The sequence below is a fragment of the Fibroporia radiculosa genome (assembly GCF_000313525.1).
Source record: "Fibroporia radiculosa TFFH 294 genomic supercontigs, scaffold366, whole genome shotgun sequence".
Classification (NCBI taxonomy): domain Eukaryota; kingdom Fungi; phylum Basidiomycota; class Agaricomycetes; order Polyporales; family Fibroporiaceae; genus Fibroporia; species Fibroporia radiculosa.
Window position 1 is genome coordinate 17,029 of NW_012133200.1, and position 16,112 is coordinate 33,140.

Below are 16,112 nucleotides of genomic sequence, written 5' to 3' on the forward strand. Positions count from 1 at the left end.
AGACGCAAACTAGTACGGAGGCGATACTATCTGACAACTTTCAAGCGTCAAATAGATCAGGGACGAGAAGAACCGAAGTCCCTACTTCATTCGTGCCTTTGGTATGCGTAGAGCGCGCAGCTACACCCGATCGGATGAAGCTTGACTGCTTGGCGCTTCCTGCCCCACTAGAGGATAAGCTAAACTCAAATGAAAGGATCGAATATTGACGGCAGCGGATCTTATAGAAACATTATTTATTGTGTATCCTACAGAGGACGCATTACCAGTCTACAGACAACATGTTTTCAACCCTCAAAAGTGAAGCTGGCTCCGACCTAAGAATACACATGAATCAAAGCATTGAATTCTTTGAAAACAAGCACATACCTTGTGTGCGGCTCCAGACGGAGAGGCGTCGTTCAGCCGTTGAGTGTCGAGAGCAAGACCGAAAGAGGCACGGACACCAGGGCGTAACGCCTGAGTGTAGCCTGCCGGTCGTAGAATGAGAACGCAGTACACAGGCATAAATTTAGAACGTACCGAGAGCGAGGATACCAGAGTTGTTGATCTTCGCCTTCACAAACGCAGACGAGTCGAGGTAACTAAATCAAAGATCCATATAAATTTCTCACCAATCGCTTCTAATGAAGGACTTACGCTTTAGTGCCAACCTCAAGGCTCACACCCGAAGTGGTCGCCTTGGTGTCGTAGACGGCCTTAGCGCCCGCCTCAACATCAGGACTTACACGGTGGTAGTAGCTCGCGGCGAACGTGCTCAAGTTGCCGAGACCGTGGAGGGTGACGGCGTACTCAGGCGCACTGTAGCCAAGGGCTGTCGCATAGCGGGTAACCTTACCCTCTGTCACGTTGTAGGAAGCCTCAGCACCAAGGAGGAAACCGTCCCGGCCAACAACTGTGTCAGCAGTGAAAGTTGGGCCCTGTTACCAAACGGATCAGTAAGACGGTCAATCACGCGAAGATCAGCGCATACCTTGAAAAGGTCGAGGAATGCGCGGCTGTGAAGGCCGGGCTGCTTGTACGTGGTCGTGAAGAGGGCGCTTTTAGAGCCGCTGTCGGGCGTGAGGGCAGTGTTCAGGTCGAACTTGAGACCTTTAGCAATCTGGTTCTCGAGCTCGACCTGGGTACGGAGGATGTTGGAAGTCGTCCAGGCCTGGGTGAAGACGAGGCCGTGCTTCCTGTCGACGTACTTTCCCTCAAGGTCACCGTTGATGAGCGCGGACTTGGAGTCGCGGGTGCCGTTGACCTTGAAGGCGACGTTGGAGGGGGTGTTGGTCTTGACCTCAAGCTGAACCCCGCTTATGGGGAAGTCTCTGCCGAGGAGGTCGTTCGAGGACTTTCCGAGGTCCTGCGCGCGTCCAGACGTGACGTGGTGAGTAAAATAGAGCCAGAGCCTTGCGCGCAGGCAGACAAACCTTCCAGGAGGGGGGAACGGGTTGAGGGAGAGACATTGCGGAGAGGAACTGGTGGTGACGTTGAACGATGGGTAAGGGAAAGTGGACAAATTTATGGCGCGCTGTGTGAGGCTACAAGCTCCGGCACGTTCCGAATGCCAGCACGTTCGTCTGACGTTTGCACCACGGCGCACTCGTCGCGTCCTCTCCCGGCTGCGTGTCCTCGTCAGATCTGATTCTCTGCTGCTACGTGAGCTGGTGACCACTGCGTTATACTCAATGCGGCCTGCATCCCTGAATTTAACTCATCTCAGGACCTACACTCCCTCCAGACGCCCTATGACGCAAATTCCCCTGGGTGCGAGCGCCTTGAATTCGTTTGCTACACCCGCGTCCCTGTGCGGACGGCAGACGTGTTCTCAGTGTAATGCCTCGTGGGGCGACCCGGAAATGCCGCTATTTCACGCACTCCTTTCAGTTATTTGACCCTCCCTATCCAGCCCGGTGAGCAGCGGCGGGTTGTTCATCCCTGTGGATGACATAAGCCTGCTTCCATGGTTTTGCGAAGTCCCTCGTTGCGACGGAACTTGGTTAGATCGATATCCGCCCTTTCACGGTTCTCCCCTCGTACTGCTGCCACCATGGTCAAGTATATTTCCCCCGATGTGAGTTTGAATAGCCTTCTCGTGATAGAGAGACAGTCTTGAGCCGCATCCCAGGAGTTGGCCGCTATCATGAGAAGCGACAAAGTGCCGATGAAAGATTACTGCATTGTAGATGTGCGGGACGACGACTGGCACGGTGGAAACATCAAAGGTTCACATAACTCGCCATCGAATGGGTTCTTGGTGAAGGTCAATGAGCTCGTTGCGAAAACGAAAGATGTCCCCACAGTCGTCTTCCATTGTGCTCTCTCTCAAGTTCGGTATGCACAAACCCATCCTCTCACTCTGACATGGCTGCTCATGGAAAATTTATCAGGGGTCCCCAAGCCGCTAGGGTAAGTTTATCCTGAGCGTACTTGAATCATCCGCGATCGTTAATGCGCGTTCGCAGATCTATGCGGAGACACGTGATGCTCAGGAACGAGGCCAAAATCCTGGTCCAGGATACGAAGTCCTGGTTCTGCAGGGCGGGTTCCAGGACTTCCAGGCAAAGTTTAGAAACGATTCTCAGCTTGTTGAAAATTGGAAACATGAGGTCTGGGGATACCACTTTTGACGTACGTTCAAGTTGCAAAGTGGAGCAAAGAGGTACTTTACTGTTGTGTGGCTAATCTGTCAGTGTATCTGTTTTGACACTAGATAGAATACACCCAAATGCAAGAAGTTGCCCCAATGTATGTAGAATGCTTGCATTGTAATATATTCAGGATGCAGATGTATTTGTATCTGACTGCGAAGTCGGATCATCTTGCTTCTTGGCAAATCGTTTTGGAATTTGCTCTACGACTTGCTGAATCCGTCGACGCTCTTCATCCCTTGACCTACGGCAATTTACCCTGAAAATTACGAGTTATGATAATCTCGCATTTTGCCTATGCGACACAAATAGAGCATACCATGTGCCCAATGAGATGAGCATGAACGTGCCCACTGCCCAGTTGGACGCGACGAAAGGACCTTCAGACAATTATTCAACAAACTCTCCTTGACCACGAAAACCACAAAACACAAGCAAGACGCACCAGCACTCAGTCCGCGAATGACCCCTACACCAGCACCGCTCGCAATGCCACTGAGAAGGCTACTCCGTGCACAGGGGATCTCGCCAATCTTTTGCAAGTCATCCCAGAATGATATTCTCTGCCTTGTGTGCAACGTGCAGAAAGTCCGGTGAGTAAGTTTCAAGCAGGTGAGGCGGAGCACACCTCACCTTCACAGCCTCCTTGACATCTGTCCAGTAGTCTCCTGTGGAATTGGTTTGGAAAACAACTTTCTTGGGAGATGAGGAGGGGGACTCAGATGGAGAGTCGGTCATTTGGACGGACAGAGCGTCGCTGAAGCTAGCTGGCGCACTGTAACTTACACTGTAAGTCCCGATGGCTGAACTCGGGACACGTGATCACGTGCAGAGCGGATCTATTGGCGCGTCAAAGTTCGTTCGGGCGCTTCTTCGATTTAGACACGACTGTCGACAGACGTAGCGGCGTGCACCACTCAAGTTCGTACGAATAACATCTTCATAGCCCGAATCTCATTTACGCTTGGGTCAAAACGCGCTATTGAATCAACCCGCCGAGTGCTTGTTAACTCTCTTCAGTGTCTCTAGAATGTACTCTTCTATTCAGCGCACTGCTGCGCTGTGTCGCAATTTGCAGACGGCGCATGGTATGGAACTAATAATGAATAGCTCAAAGATTGCCCTTGTGAACTGGAGCCTGCGTCATATTTCTGTCCTAGTCACATATCCATCGGCACATTACCGAGGCGGTACGCTACCGATACCTCAGGAAAACTATAGCTACTAAGTCGCGACAAGCTAAAATGAAATCTGACGGGTCAGAAAGAAGGCCAGTAATGGTAAACCGGAGCCATGAAATCGAAAAGGGTCAGTAGGCGGGAGTCAGCTCATACGATATCCTGATCTGATGCTTCTGGGATGGCTGCAGGCGGCTTTCCGCGTTCCGCATTCCTTGCCCGCTCGTGGTGGATTCGTGCGATTTTGCTCCTATGGAGAGGATGGTTGTGAGTGTCTGCTTTGTTGCGTAATGGGGGAGTTGCGTACGGTCTGTTCAGCGGGCTCTCTCCGCCGACGTAGATGAAGATGTCATATACCAAGGCCGCAACTGCACAGGAAGTAAGGTGTGTTCATTCCTCATGCGTAGAAAGCGACTCACTCAGACCGCCGACAATGGGTGCAATAACTGGACACCATAACCAGTATTGGCTGCGTCAAGTGAGCAATTGAATCATCGGGGGGAAGAGAAACTCTACGTACTGTCGAAAGGTGAACACTAGCAATTGCTCATGTCAGTAGCTTTTCTCACAAAAAGTCACCGGGAAGGAACACGAACCTGCTTTGCCGTATCCCACCATCGCGGTCAATAGTCTGGGACCGAGGTCACGAGCTGGATTAATGGCATATCCTGCAACCATGGGTTTGGTTAAGTTTTGCAATGCTGGAGTACAAAAACTAACCTGTTTGCATGCCCAACGCAGCACCGATACCGAGGATGGTAATGAATAATGCTAGAGGAACCAGGCCGGGTGGTGGTGGACCATTATTTCTATCATTTAGGGCACACACGACCATGACCAGGGCAAATGTGCCGACAAACTGCCGCCCGATGTGATCAGCCAACAAGTCCCAGGCAGCTAATGGGCGGCGACTACTTGCCTCGTCCCAGAAGCATGATACAGATGTCATGTAGTCCAGCTGGAACCGAGAGTGTCAGTTTGGTCTCGTCCTGTGTGGAACCAAATGCTAATGGATCCAGCACGAACTTACCGCGTAGGTCGAGAACAGACTCGCCGTGCCCGGTACGGTCCGAATGTGCCGACCCCCCTCGACGATATCGATGGCGTGGATGTAGTTGGCGTAAATGATGCCAGCGCCGCAGACACCGCCCATAATCTGTGCAAAGATGTATATGGGCACTTTGCGCCATGGGAAACCGCGAAACGCGGCTAACGCGATCGTCACAGCGGGGTTGATGTGCCCTCCGGAGATGCCACTAGATACCCACACGCCAAGCGCGGTGCCTGTGAACGTACCAGCAAAAGGTGAGTGTGGGTTCAGCTCAGTGCACGTAGATGTGACTGTTGGTGGGAAATGCTGACGCACCGACGGCCCATCCGAAGCTGATCGAGAGATAGTCCTGGAGCGAAGTCTATCAATACACCTCGATGACTAGAACGCAGCGGAGATGGGCGTACACCCTTGGGAGTTGGAGCGACATTAGTATTGGCGGAGAGGACGACTTGGCAATCGACGCCGGTACCGAAGAAGATGAGGATCATGACGCCAAAGAACTCGGCGGCAGGTTCACGGAGGAGCTCCCTGGTTGGGATGAGCATGGGGTATTGACAGACAGACGTGGACTCACCGGACCCGGGACCACTTATTTGGGTATCTTGTGTAGTGTACGAGTAAGTCGTCAACAGTCGTTGATCCGGATGCGGTTTCGTTCAACATCGGGTTTTCGACGTGCTCGGTCGAGGCTTTGTCGTTCCAGAACTTGAAGCTGAGGCGACGGTGGTGAGGTGCAGTGGGGGCTGCGATCTTTGTCTCGGACATTATGGGCGTGAAGGGTCGTGGGTCGAGACTGTCGTCAGAAGCGAAGGTATGGAAAGGTCCGGTCAAAGGCCGAGGGGCTCAGCGGGGACTGGGTCGTTTATAGAGGGCAGAGCCGTCTGGGCGCAAGGCAGCTCCATGGCCGGGCGAGGTGGAGGCGATATAAAAGAATCGGCCGCTGGTCAGATAGGTCCGGCGTCTGTGCTGGCCCCATGATGGTTCTTGCAAGAGGCCCTGACTTGCTCTCCTGCGCGATCGTGTTCTGGGTTTGCCCTGGCCCGCACGATCAAGCGCAAGCTTGTCCGCCTAATAGGCGCATCTTGATCGCCTGCCGCGCGGGTGCGGGCACACGTGGACTCCGCCCTCGCCGCGTTCGTACGTCCCCAGTACGTCTCCTCGCTTCATCCATCCTCATGTTCATTTCGGCATATCTTCCGTGGTGGCGAAGACGTGGAACGTGTATCAGAAAAAAACACCAGAACACATCGAGCATACCGTCACCAGCCATCTGACGTACGGATGATATAAATATTCGCCTAATATGGATCAGACGAGACGCCGCCACCGTCGAGACACGGCTTCCCGCTAGGGATCTTGTCTAGCACGCTGTCCCATTCTTCCAGCTATCTTCCTGCATATGTGCTTACCCCCCGGGTGTGATGCCGCACCCCGCTCCCGTACCCCCCAACCCCACACTCGAATTCATTGACCCGTAGGCCATCTGACCGCTGCGTGATCGAAATGCGGGATCAAGCCAGTCGATCAGAGTCTTGCAAAAACATCTTCACGCTGCCGTCCGCTCGATCAGTGCGTTCTTGTCTACGCCGAGCCGCCATCTCGCCCTCAACGACGCTGCCGAACCTCCCGCAGACGGCGCCTCAACGCACGAGACCGACTACGGACTGCTAGCGCGAAATCGACCACAATACTGACCAGACCCCTGACGGTGGGCGTCCCGGACCCTCCATTCCAAATGATAACTGTGCCGAGACAGTTTCCTCAGCCGCATCATCTTGTTATCGTCATAGCACGGTAATTCCATCGACAAGCTCGGCCAACAAGCACGCGTCAAGCTCCAACGCGTGGTGTAAGTTGATCCTCAAAGTGAGGCTGGACCTGCTTGTAAGCTTTCTCGAAGCGGCTGAGGTCTCCAATATGCTCCTCCAACTCAAATGCACAGCAGACGGCAGTCTGCACCAGCCCCTTCATTCCCGTCTTGCGCTAGCAGTTGGCCGGCTGTGATCCATGACGTTCAAGTCCATTTCTGATCAGCCGAAAAATGCCAGCTGGTCACCTGGGATAGCGACGGCTCTCCGAGAGCTGTTTGCAGCGTACTCCTGTTTGCAGTCAGGCGTCCAGCTGCCAAGGTCGGCAAGAGGGCTGTGCCGGGTATCTCGGTGCCGGCTTTCGGAAAATGTGGATGTAATCATGCTGTAGAAAACCTCTGACAAGGCAGGGCGATTCCGCATTGTCGGAGTCTTGTTCCTAGCATGCTCGAGTTGAAATACCAAGTGTATGAAGGATGTTGTTGCCATTCGTACGCGCCCAGTATTCAGACCGTGGTACGGGCGGGAAATGCCATTCTGAATGATCAAGATAGTAGATCTAATCAATCTTTGATATTGCCGCCGTCCCAGATTCCGCTGCTCGGACCTCAAGCTCAAGGCGGAGGCGCTGAAGCGAGTCGGACTTTACTTTCGTACCTAGCTGTCTACATTTTGCCCTCTAGATCAGCGCATTATTGTCCCTTCATCCGCCTTGTGTCCGTTTATGACATCTCACAACAGGAGTCTGGACAGATTTTGCCTTCTCTATCACGTACTACTCAACGATTCATATGAACTTGAAGGCAAATTTGGTTTCAGTCGACGCAGGCGGGCAGCACGCGCAGAGAAGTACCGGAATTCACCAATGAAATCCACGCGATTACTTGTCATGGTCCGCATCGCGGAACATTCCCCGAAGCGTCCCCCTACAACCATATCGATATTTCGTAAGACGATTTCAAACGGTAGCTTCGAATTTTGCTCACCTGGGCTATCAGTTCCTGCCACTAATAGATCCTGTGGCGTTCTCTATACCGAACGAGTTAATTCCGCCTTTATTGAATTGGCAAATACCGGAACAAGACAAGACAACTTCGACTCATCTAGACATGAAAGAACGGAAGACTGAAACTGAATATGGAGCTTTGAGTCTTTGGCCACATGCCAATCTGGAATGGCGGTTTGCAAATTTATCTCGGGGTCTTGTTCATAGCCAACACAGAGCTGAGAGCGGATCCGGTGGCCGTGAAGGTCTTTGAACTACTGTCATCTCTGCCCAGCGGTGTTTGGCCTATTTGGAAAAGAGCGGAATGGAGAAATCTAAGGGCTATGGGTCGAGGTTGTTCGAGGTTTCAATTGTGTTATCGATCACGCAGTTCTTTCCTACTCTTCAAAGCTGCATTTCAACCATCGAAATGATTGAATATACAACGCACTACGCATCGAACAACCCATATCAACCTACAGTTTCAGGCTTGGAGACGTTGTTGTACTAGAGTGGTGCCTCAGCGTATATAGGGTACATTTGGTTATGATACTGACGTGTTCAATTCGCTAGGTGGTCATGGATACGTATGTGACTGACTAGTATTACCGGCCGCGGCGCTGTTGCCGACGACATTGTCGCAACCCTGTTGTTGACGTATTCTGACTCCTACTATAAAAACGGGACTATCATGCTTGGTTCTCGAAATGAGAAGTACGGCTAATGAGAAGCGCACTTACGTAGCAACCCACGTCAATTTTACACAATGCTTAGATGACAAGATGAGCGGCAAGGCCTTGTTGTTGTGTACTCCTCTAATACGCTAGCAACTACCGACAATTGAGACGAGTTGTCCGGCTTATCCTGTCGGCCTGCGCGACGGATGACGTGTTGATCCATTCGATGGCGAACACGCCGCTTCAGGTGTTCCATTCTGATTGTCAATCAGGTAGCAATGCGCACCAACACTCGTTAGCCTACGGATTAGTACATCTGCGAACCGTTGGCCGCAGGGCCCGACACACGGTGAGGGCGCTCATCGCTTATGCTTATTTTTTTGATCGGCGTCCAAGATTTTCAGAGTTCAAGTCGGTGGCCTCGTGTCCTGCGACATAATGTGCAGGGCAAGTTCGATATTCTCGATAGATCTTGACACATGGGATTTACTCATAAAGCTGCGAGGCTGCATCTGGCGAGCTTGGGTACCTCAGGCGGTATGTTTGCTCATTGGCCCGGCAAACACTTTTTGAATGGGTTCGAAATTGGACCCTTTACGGAAAGCATTTTTTTGGTGGCGTTCTCCCTTCTGATAACCTGATGTCATGGCCTTCGGGTCGTACATTGAGGTTTGTCATCTTTCGGTCACAATTTGGTTATCATCATCACTAAAGTGCGATACCTCTGCCCATCCTTATTTTGTATAGTTCCACTGTCACCTCCCGCTTGTATTTACGCCGCAAGTGACTGTGATGTCCGTGCAGCGTGGAACTGAAAGCCGGAACTCACACTATGGGATAGCAAAAACAATTGATTGTTGTGGGTGTTGATGTGACTCGGGCCCGAGAAGGTGTTTTTGCTGGGTGCGGCCGTAGGTGTGGCTAGTCTAGTCTCGTTCCCAGTCGTTCAGTGCCTCTCAGCGCTCGTCCTCAGTGTATTCTTATTCTCTAGTACAACTATGTGCATTACAAAATTGCTTTCTCTCCAAGCAAAGCTAAATCCACTACCAGCTGAAGCACTTAAAGCCGTCTTCTAGTACCTAAAAAACCTATTGCTTTCTCTAATACGCCACCAAAACTGATGACTCAACAATTGAAATCTGTGGCAACTGGTGCGCGAAAGAACAGTAAAATCCTCGAGCATTTGCTCCAGGCTAGAGAGTTGAATGTGGTTTCCAGGCTGTACAATGTCAGGAGCTGGAGGACATATCGCACCCTCTTGCCATTGCTCTGCATCGCATTGAAAATCCTCTAATCGCCAGTGGTGACGATGAAGGCGGCTATATTTTTTTTGTAAAACTCATCTCATTAAAGAGTACCGTACTGCAGAACACCTGCGTGTACTGTAAATACAACTGCGCCGTTGCTGAAACAGACATATCAGCAATAACGTTAACTACACCATTGGCGCGAAGTATTTCAACATCGCGCCTGGGAAATTTAGGACGGCAGGATGGTGCTGATGTTCAGAACAATCGGGAGAGAACTCGGCAGAACACATTTGGCTTGTCAGAGTAGTATAGTGCTGGGGGAAAACTGCGCCGACTCGGATTGAAATGTAGTCTCATACCAGAATCCTCCACGTACTGTACGTAAATGTCATCTCAAGAATATCAGGGCTATAGGCCCGGGTTTCCTGACGTTTCTGGGCGCTGCTCATTATGAATCACGTGTGAGCGCCTGATTACCGACTTCGAGTTAGGTCCCCCGATTGGGATCACTCACCTCTCTATCCATTCACCCGTCCACATATCGCTGCCGGTCATGTTTGACAAGATCAAGAAGGGCGCGCAGAAAGCGGGCCAACAGGCTTCTGTCTTTGTGAAAGAGGGCTCGAGCAAGATCGCGTCGGAGTCACAAAGCTTTGTGCAAGGTTTCAGTCTCCCGGGCGAAGCTGAGAAAGCGGCCAAGATTCTGGCGAGCTTCCTTGGTGAGCTGCATTGTGGAGCACTGGGATACTCAGAAAGTTGAACAGCAGTCACAGCGGATCCAGAACACCCCGAATCTGCTCTGAATTCTATCCCTAAACTCGTCCTCCAGCGTGCGCGAGGTAAACGATATCATGTAGCTTAGCCTCGGCTACTCACTTTCTGTATCTTTCCTCCGATAGGTCTCGCCGTATTCTCTGTGCTCAAGGCTGGATTCATGTTCTCCGGCAAGGCCGGTTCGGGACTCGTCATTGCACGGCTCCCAGACGGCTCCTGGTCCGCGCCATCGTGCATTGCCACTGGCGGTGTGGGCTGGGGACTCCAGATCGGTGCAGATATCACCGACTTCGTCGTAGTGCTCAATAGCGAGGACGCTGTCCGTGCATTCTCAATGGGCGGAAACGTCACCATTGGCGGTAACATCAGCGCCACGGCTGGTCCGATTGGTACCGGTGCAGCACTGCAGTCCGCCGTAGCACATCCTGCGCCCATGTTCTCATATTCCAAGTCGAAGGGTACGTTTTTGTATCCAATTTATGTCCACGCCGTGATCTGATGGTCTCCATGAATTTCGATTGACATATGATCATAGGTCTGTTCGCTGGGCTCTCGCTGGAGGGCACTGTCTTGATTGAACGTAAGGACGCCAACAAGGACTTTTACGGCTCTTCAATTCCGGCTGCGGATATCCTCGGTGGCCGCGTGCCTCCCCCAGAGGTAGCCTCCAGGCTGTACGAAGTAATCGAAGCCGCGGAGGGTGTTGATGAGAGCGGCTTGCCGGAGAACGCATACGTCCCCACGGCGAATGGTGGTCACATGGATGTTCGAAGTGGTGGAACCGTCTTCGATGCCGAGGGACCTTGAGCTCAAGCATGTCTTGAATGTTCTGATACTGACCCATTTGGAAGGTCGTGTATGATATGATGCTCCTGAATCGTTGCTTTGCATACTCATTCACCTCAGATCTTAGTACGATGTGCACTTGTCTCGCCTGTATGTTACGATAGCCTGCATGCATGTAATGGTGAATTGGTAATGACGTCTGGAATTAGGATGGGACAGGTGCATTAAGTATAGTCCATAAAATCTAAAGTCAAACGTAAACGTGGATGGCATCTAGATAACACTCCGACATTCCCAAGATCGACAATCTGCGTGTGCATCCGAGTGCACAATATCAGAGTATCTGAAGTTAGAAATATTGGTCCCAGAATCCCTTCGTCCCATTCGTGGGTGCTGCATGCTCTTCTATTCCGAGCAGCTTTAGCATGAGATTGTAAATGTTTACGTTCTCGAAAGTATCCATTACGTAGGTGTCATCCGATGTGGAATGCCAACCTTTATTGGGTCGTGACAGAAAACGTGGGAGGATATGCGACTTAGAATTGTATTGCTCGATTGCCTTGACCGCGGCTGAGAAGGGGCCGTGCGCGACGAACATAGCGTGCATAGATGGCTCGTCATTGTCGTATCCGTGATTCTATTCGCATGACAGATTCAGTCAAACAGGGCGAGAATGGGAAAGGTTACAAATTACTCACGCCCTTGCTCATACCGGTGCCATTCTCAACTCTATTCGTGAGACAATATCCCATCTGTGGAACTACATAAATGGGGGCAATCCGGTCATTGTGCGCGAAGTGCCAACGACGGGGCATCGTATCATGGGTATACACGTCAAACTTCCCTCCGCTCGCCTTGGCTGCCTTGGAAAGTACATTGAGGTAGGATTGTGAGTCGGAGTTGGGGAAGAAACGCAGTCCCATAGATGGCCAGCCTACAATATTTTGATAAGTGATATGGTAGCGCGGACGAAGTTTGAGGTATAGTCACCGTCTTCATGTTCAATCGCCTGGAATCCGTCACCTAATATGTCGTCTACGTAGATCAATTCCGGGCTGCTAGTGTCTGTCATGCCGTGATCGCTCACGAACACGATATCAACAATGTCAGTGAGATTGCGCGCCTCGAGGCCGTCGTGCAAGTCTCTAGCGAAGACATCTACTTGGTGGAGAACTTTCTGTTTCGCAAAAATCAAACAAATCAGTACATAATACTGTGGTGGAATCAAGCCACGATATATACTGACATTGACTAATTCTGATGCTGGACCAGCCAAGTGACCCGCCTGGTCCAGAGACGGTTCATATGCTGTGCAATAGCAAGCTCAGCCTGTTGTCCATGGCCACAAGCACCAGGCTCACCCATTATCAACTGGGGTCTCTCTTCGAGAGGAAGGTCAATCCATGTCATGATTTGATCTAATTTCTCTTGTAGTGGAACTTGATCCTATACCGCACTAAGCTGGACGCAGCGATTAAGTGGGTCTAAAAAATAACATACCCTCCACGGTATGAAGTATGTTGAAGATGCACCCGACGTTGTCGTTGGCGGTCCTGGCCTTATACAACAATTACACATCGTTGCAATCAGTATTAAAGATGGTGATACGTACCACATAAGGTTAGCCGTAATAATACCCGCGCGTTCTGTAGTCTCCCACATCTATCGAATTATAGTGAGCTTAATGTCAATGCAGCACCTACGTGGATACGGACCGGTTCGCCCAACCACCACGAAGACACCCACGCCGACTCGACACGATTGTAATGGAATTCCAAACCTGTATCTGGATCCCAGAAGTTCTGTCATACAAAGCACAAACTCAGCCATGGAAGCATAAAATAATGCATTTATCCATACGTTTGCAACAATTCCGTGAGATTCGGCATACAGTCCAGTCCTGGGATACATAAGCCCGAAACCCGAGATCGTATGAAGAATGGACGTACATTAAAGCCCAGTGGTTTCTAGATGGTACACCGTGAATAACTGATTGAAATCTCATGGGAAGTGATACTTACGGAAATGTCAAAGTCTACAAAATGAAGAGTATACATTTAGCACCTTTGACATCTAAATGTAGCACACACTTACAGGGAAGATAGGCTTCATGGACTTAGCGCGAAGTCCCTTCTTGCTAATATTAAGTAAATGTGGGGTTAATCCTCGGTCAAGGTAATCGGCACTTAGTTGCATCATTAGAGAGTAGGAACAATGTTGTTAGTGGGATGAGCGTACCGTAGACCGTCAATAGATACAATAAGCGCTGTCTTTCTGAAGTCATGAGTACCATTACTCCGCAGTAGTCTATGGTTGAAATCAGGCTTTGGACGAGACGACGGCCGGAGCAGACATATAAGAGGTCGACCAAAAAGATAACCCAGAATTAAGACAATGAAAGCGAGAGCACAGCTTATCGTTGCCTTCCGAGACCAAAATCGTCTAGGTAAGTCTGAATCATCGCTGGTGTCCTTAGGACCGTCAGACAGAAGCCCTCTGCGTTCCTCTTCTACATTGGTTCCGAGCTCCTCTTCCTGAAGAGACCGCCGCCGGTACTCCTGGGATGCGTCCTTTGCGGGCTGATGATCCTTCATGTCGATTGTGAGTGCGGCTCCTAGAAGACAGAACGCAAGCCAGGGAGCCTACCAAGCTGGCTCGAAGAGAGGGTAGTAGCCGGACAGCTGAGGTGTATTGCTTCGGGTAGAGTGCTATTACGTAATTAATTCACCCAAGTCACTATTGCAAGTTCCAACTGCCAGACTTACTTCCGCCGTCCTGGATCTGCCTTCGAGCGCTCTCGGGAAAGAATCTCACTGCTTTGATCCACCGGTCCTGCAGTTCTAATATTCGAATGCGGCTCCTATGGCTCCTAATGTCCAATATTACTGCCCGTGTTTAGCAGCTTCACCACACCCTCCGCCGCCGCATTTGCCATCATCTTCCTATAGTTTCCATCCGCTTCACAACCTCTTCTTTTGCGAGGAATGTGATGCCGTTCGGTGCAATCGCTGTGTCATGGTTGAAGTGAGTGGGTACTATTGCCCGAATTGTCTTTTCGAAGTGCCCAGTGCAAGTGTTCGCGCGGAAAAGAATAGGTAGGCGTGGAGTCCCTTACATGCTTTATCATACCTTATAATAGTTAAGATGCGCGAGAAACTGCTTTCATTGCCCCAACTGCCGCAATACCCTTACAGTGGTACCGTCAGATCCACCAGCCGACACGGACAGCCGGATGTCGCCCGTCGTGTCAACCTCCCTCGGTGAACCGCCGTTTTTTCTGTACTGCAATCATTGTAGATGGGACTCTGCGGAAGTGGGTATTACTTTTGAGAAGCCTACTGGTCTTGCTGGTACGCTCTCTCATCGCACAAATTCTTGAATCAGACACCCACGCCATTCAGCACAACTTCAGAAATTTGAAGACTCTGCGCCAGAATCGCTCGAGTTTGAGCGGCTGAAAGAACATTTTGAGCCCTTCCTACGTGCATCCTCCTCCTCTTCCGCGCTGCCAACGACGTCCTCACACCACCACACCAATCCTATCACAGCTGCCGCCTCGTCCGCTCTAGCGCGGGATATCCCCGGTGTCAGCAAGTACAATCCACTATCGCGTAGCCGCGTCGGACGCGACAAGAGCGGGCGCCACGATATTCCAGAGTACAAGGCGCGCGTCGATATCAGTGCCGCAGGAGGACTAGGTTCGGGTGGTGGTGAGGCTAATGCGGAGTTTCTGCGTCACTTAGAAACCGTAGAAGAGGTGGCTTCTCTAGAGCAACGCTGGGTAGGAAGCTGGGTCTCATCTTTGCATACTAGGTGAGTCTTACTCTTCCCTACACTCTGTCTGCTAGAAGACTACCTGCTGCTATCAGCGACCTCAAGTCTATGCGGATCCCACTGCAGTCGAAGAAATCTAAGCGATGTCCAAGCTGCCGACACATTCTCATCAAGCCGGAACAGAAGGCGCAGTCGGTGAGGTATAAGATTAAGCTTGTTGCCGCGAATTATTTGCCCGCTATATCGGTGTCGCTACCTCACGTGCAAGCTGCAATGGAAATGATGAAGCGATCAACTGCTTTGAACAAATCCACGGCCACTACCATGACCATGGATGAGCAAAGCGTCGCTGCAGGAGCGCTGATTGCAGGCAAAACGTATTCGTTTCATTTAGCGTTCACCAATCCGCTATATGACCCGATTCAGGTGCGTCTAAAGAAGGCACAGGTGATGCCTACACTGGGAACAGACTCGGATGCAGAGAAAGCGCGACGGCCAGCATTTCAGGTCAATTTGCCGAGTACGGCGTTCCCCATCGCCGCATTTGCGGAAGCATGGGAGTACGAGGACGATGATGAGGACATGTTTGGGTTAGACGACGATGAAATGGGCGCTGATGGGTTGGGTCGACACCAGAGGGACGGCAGAGGCAAGATGCGAACTGTTGGCGTGCTTGAGAAGCGGGCGAATGTGACCGTGGTCGGTGGAGAAGTGATTCTGACAAAAGAGGCGCGAGGGAGCGTTAAGGTGATTGTAACATCTTCTCTGTTTCGAGCCAACAACTCAGCCACATGGACCTTCGGATTTACAGTTCAACATGTTAGTCTCGTACACATATCGCTCGGATGACCCGGAGCCGGCGGAGGCAGAGCTTGGGACACCATCACGAACTCATCGACAGCCAGAGATGAAGAATTTTTCGTTCTATACCGTTGTCGATCTCGGGCGGATCGCACCGCGAGAGGAGTCTCGAGCTGATTCGGAGATTTGAGAGAGGTTGCGGCCGACCTTGGTACATCTACAGTTGATTATTGCATCACCCTGGCGTACATGGCTTTGTATTTGAATGTACCGGTAAACTAGATTGCAGCGATCGTCCTTGGTCCCCTAGCCGACCCAGCCCAAAAGTCAAGAGACGGTTATGTAGTTGGTGCTTGTCTAGCAAACTGGACAGAGGTCGTCTTGGAGGT

General features: G+C 51.1%; 7 protein-coding genes across 7 annotated transcripts; 3 read left to right on the forward strand and 4 right to left on the reverse strand.

The window, feature by feature from the left end:
• Positions 1-287: 287 nt before the first annotated feature.
• On the reverse strand, positions 288-1,451 carry FIBRA_00854 (uncharacterized protein; the record flags this gene model as incomplete). Its single annotated transcript, XM_012322741.1, has 6 exons — positions 288-317; positions 370-470; positions 523-584; positions 640-920; positions 974-1,348; positions 1,416-1,451. The coding sequence occupies 6 exons, from the start codon at positions 1,449-1,451 to the stop codon at positions 288-290; spliced, it is 885 nt and encodes a 294-aa protein (XP_012178131.1).
• A 584-nt stretch (positions 1,452-2,035) lies between these two features.
• On the forward strand, positions 2,036-2,615 carry FIBRA_00855 (uncharacterized protein; the record flags this gene model as incomplete). The annotated part of the gene is made up of 4 exons (XM_012322742.1): positions 2,036-2,059; positions 2,114-2,319; positions 2,376-2,394; positions 2,451-2,615. 4 exons carry the CDS (start codon positions 2,036-2,038, stop codon positions 2,613-2,615), a joined length of 414 nt encoding a protein of 137 aa, XP_012178132.1.
• A 147-nt stretch (positions 2,616-2,762) lies between these two features.
• FIBRA_00856 (uncharacterized protein) lies at positions 2,763-3,374 on the reverse strand (the record flags this gene model as incomplete). The annotated part of the gene is made up of 4 exons (XM_012322743.1): positions 2,763-2,895; positions 2,956-3,016; positions 3,082-3,199; positions 3,270-3,374. The coding sequence occupies 4 exons, from the start codon at positions 3,372-3,374 to the stop codon at positions 2,763-2,765; spliced, it is 417 nt and encodes a 138-aa protein (XP_012178133.1).
• Positions 3,375-3,964: 590 nt separating this feature from the next.
• On the reverse strand, positions 3,965-5,633 carry FIBRA_00857 (uncharacterized protein; the record flags this gene model as incomplete). Its single annotated transcript, XM_012322744.1, has 10 exons — positions 3,965-4,064; positions 4,122-4,182; positions 4,234-4,283; positions 4,335-4,350; positions 4,411-4,482; positions 4,535-4,772; positions 4,845-5,098; positions 5,181-5,214; positions 5,273-5,396; positions 5,443-5,633. The coding sequence occupies 10 exons, from the start codon at positions 5,631-5,633 to the stop codon at positions 3,965-3,967; spliced, it is 1,140 nt and encodes a 379-aa protein (XP_012178134.1).
• A 4,508-nt stretch (positions 5,634-10,141) lies between these two features.
• Positions 10,142-11,169, forward strand: FIBRA_00858 (uncharacterized protein; the record flags this gene model as incomplete). The annotated part of the gene is made up of 4 exons (XM_012322745.1): positions 10,142-10,307; positions 10,362-10,427; positions 10,488-10,820; positions 10,898-11,169. The coding sequence occupies 4 exons, from the start codon at positions 10,142-10,144 to the stop codon at positions 11,167-11,169; spliced, it is 837 nt and encodes a 278-aa protein (XP_012178135.1).
• A 328-nt stretch (positions 11,170-11,497) lies between these two features.
• FIBRA_00859 (uncharacterized protein) lies at positions 11,498-13,742 on the reverse strand (the record flags this gene model as incomplete). The annotated part of the gene is made up of 13 exons (XM_012322746.1): positions 11,498-11,785; positions 11,847-12,082; positions 12,139-12,325; positions 12,395-12,456; positions 12,510-12,594; positions 12,649-12,706; positions 12,761-12,810; positions 12,864-12,950; positions 13,009-13,048; positions 13,098-13,115; positions 13,170-13,183; positions 13,243-13,333; positions 13,387-13,742. 13 exons carry the CDS (start codon positions 13,740-13,742, stop codon positions 11,498-11,500), a joined length of 1,572 nt encoding a protein of 523 aa, XP_012178136.1.
• A 638-nt stretch (positions 13,743-14,380) lies between these two features.
• Positions 14,381-15,913, forward strand: FIBRA_00860 (uncharacterized protein; the record flags this gene model as incomplete). Its single annotated transcript, XM_012322747.1, has 4 exons — positions 14,381-14,498; positions 14,550-14,961; positions 15,018-15,669; positions 15,734-15,913. The coding sequence occupies 4 exons, from the start codon at positions 14,381-14,383 to the stop codon at positions 15,911-15,913; spliced, it is 1,362 nt and encodes a 453-aa protein (XP_012178137.1).
• Positions 15,914-16,112: the final 199 nt, after the last annotated feature.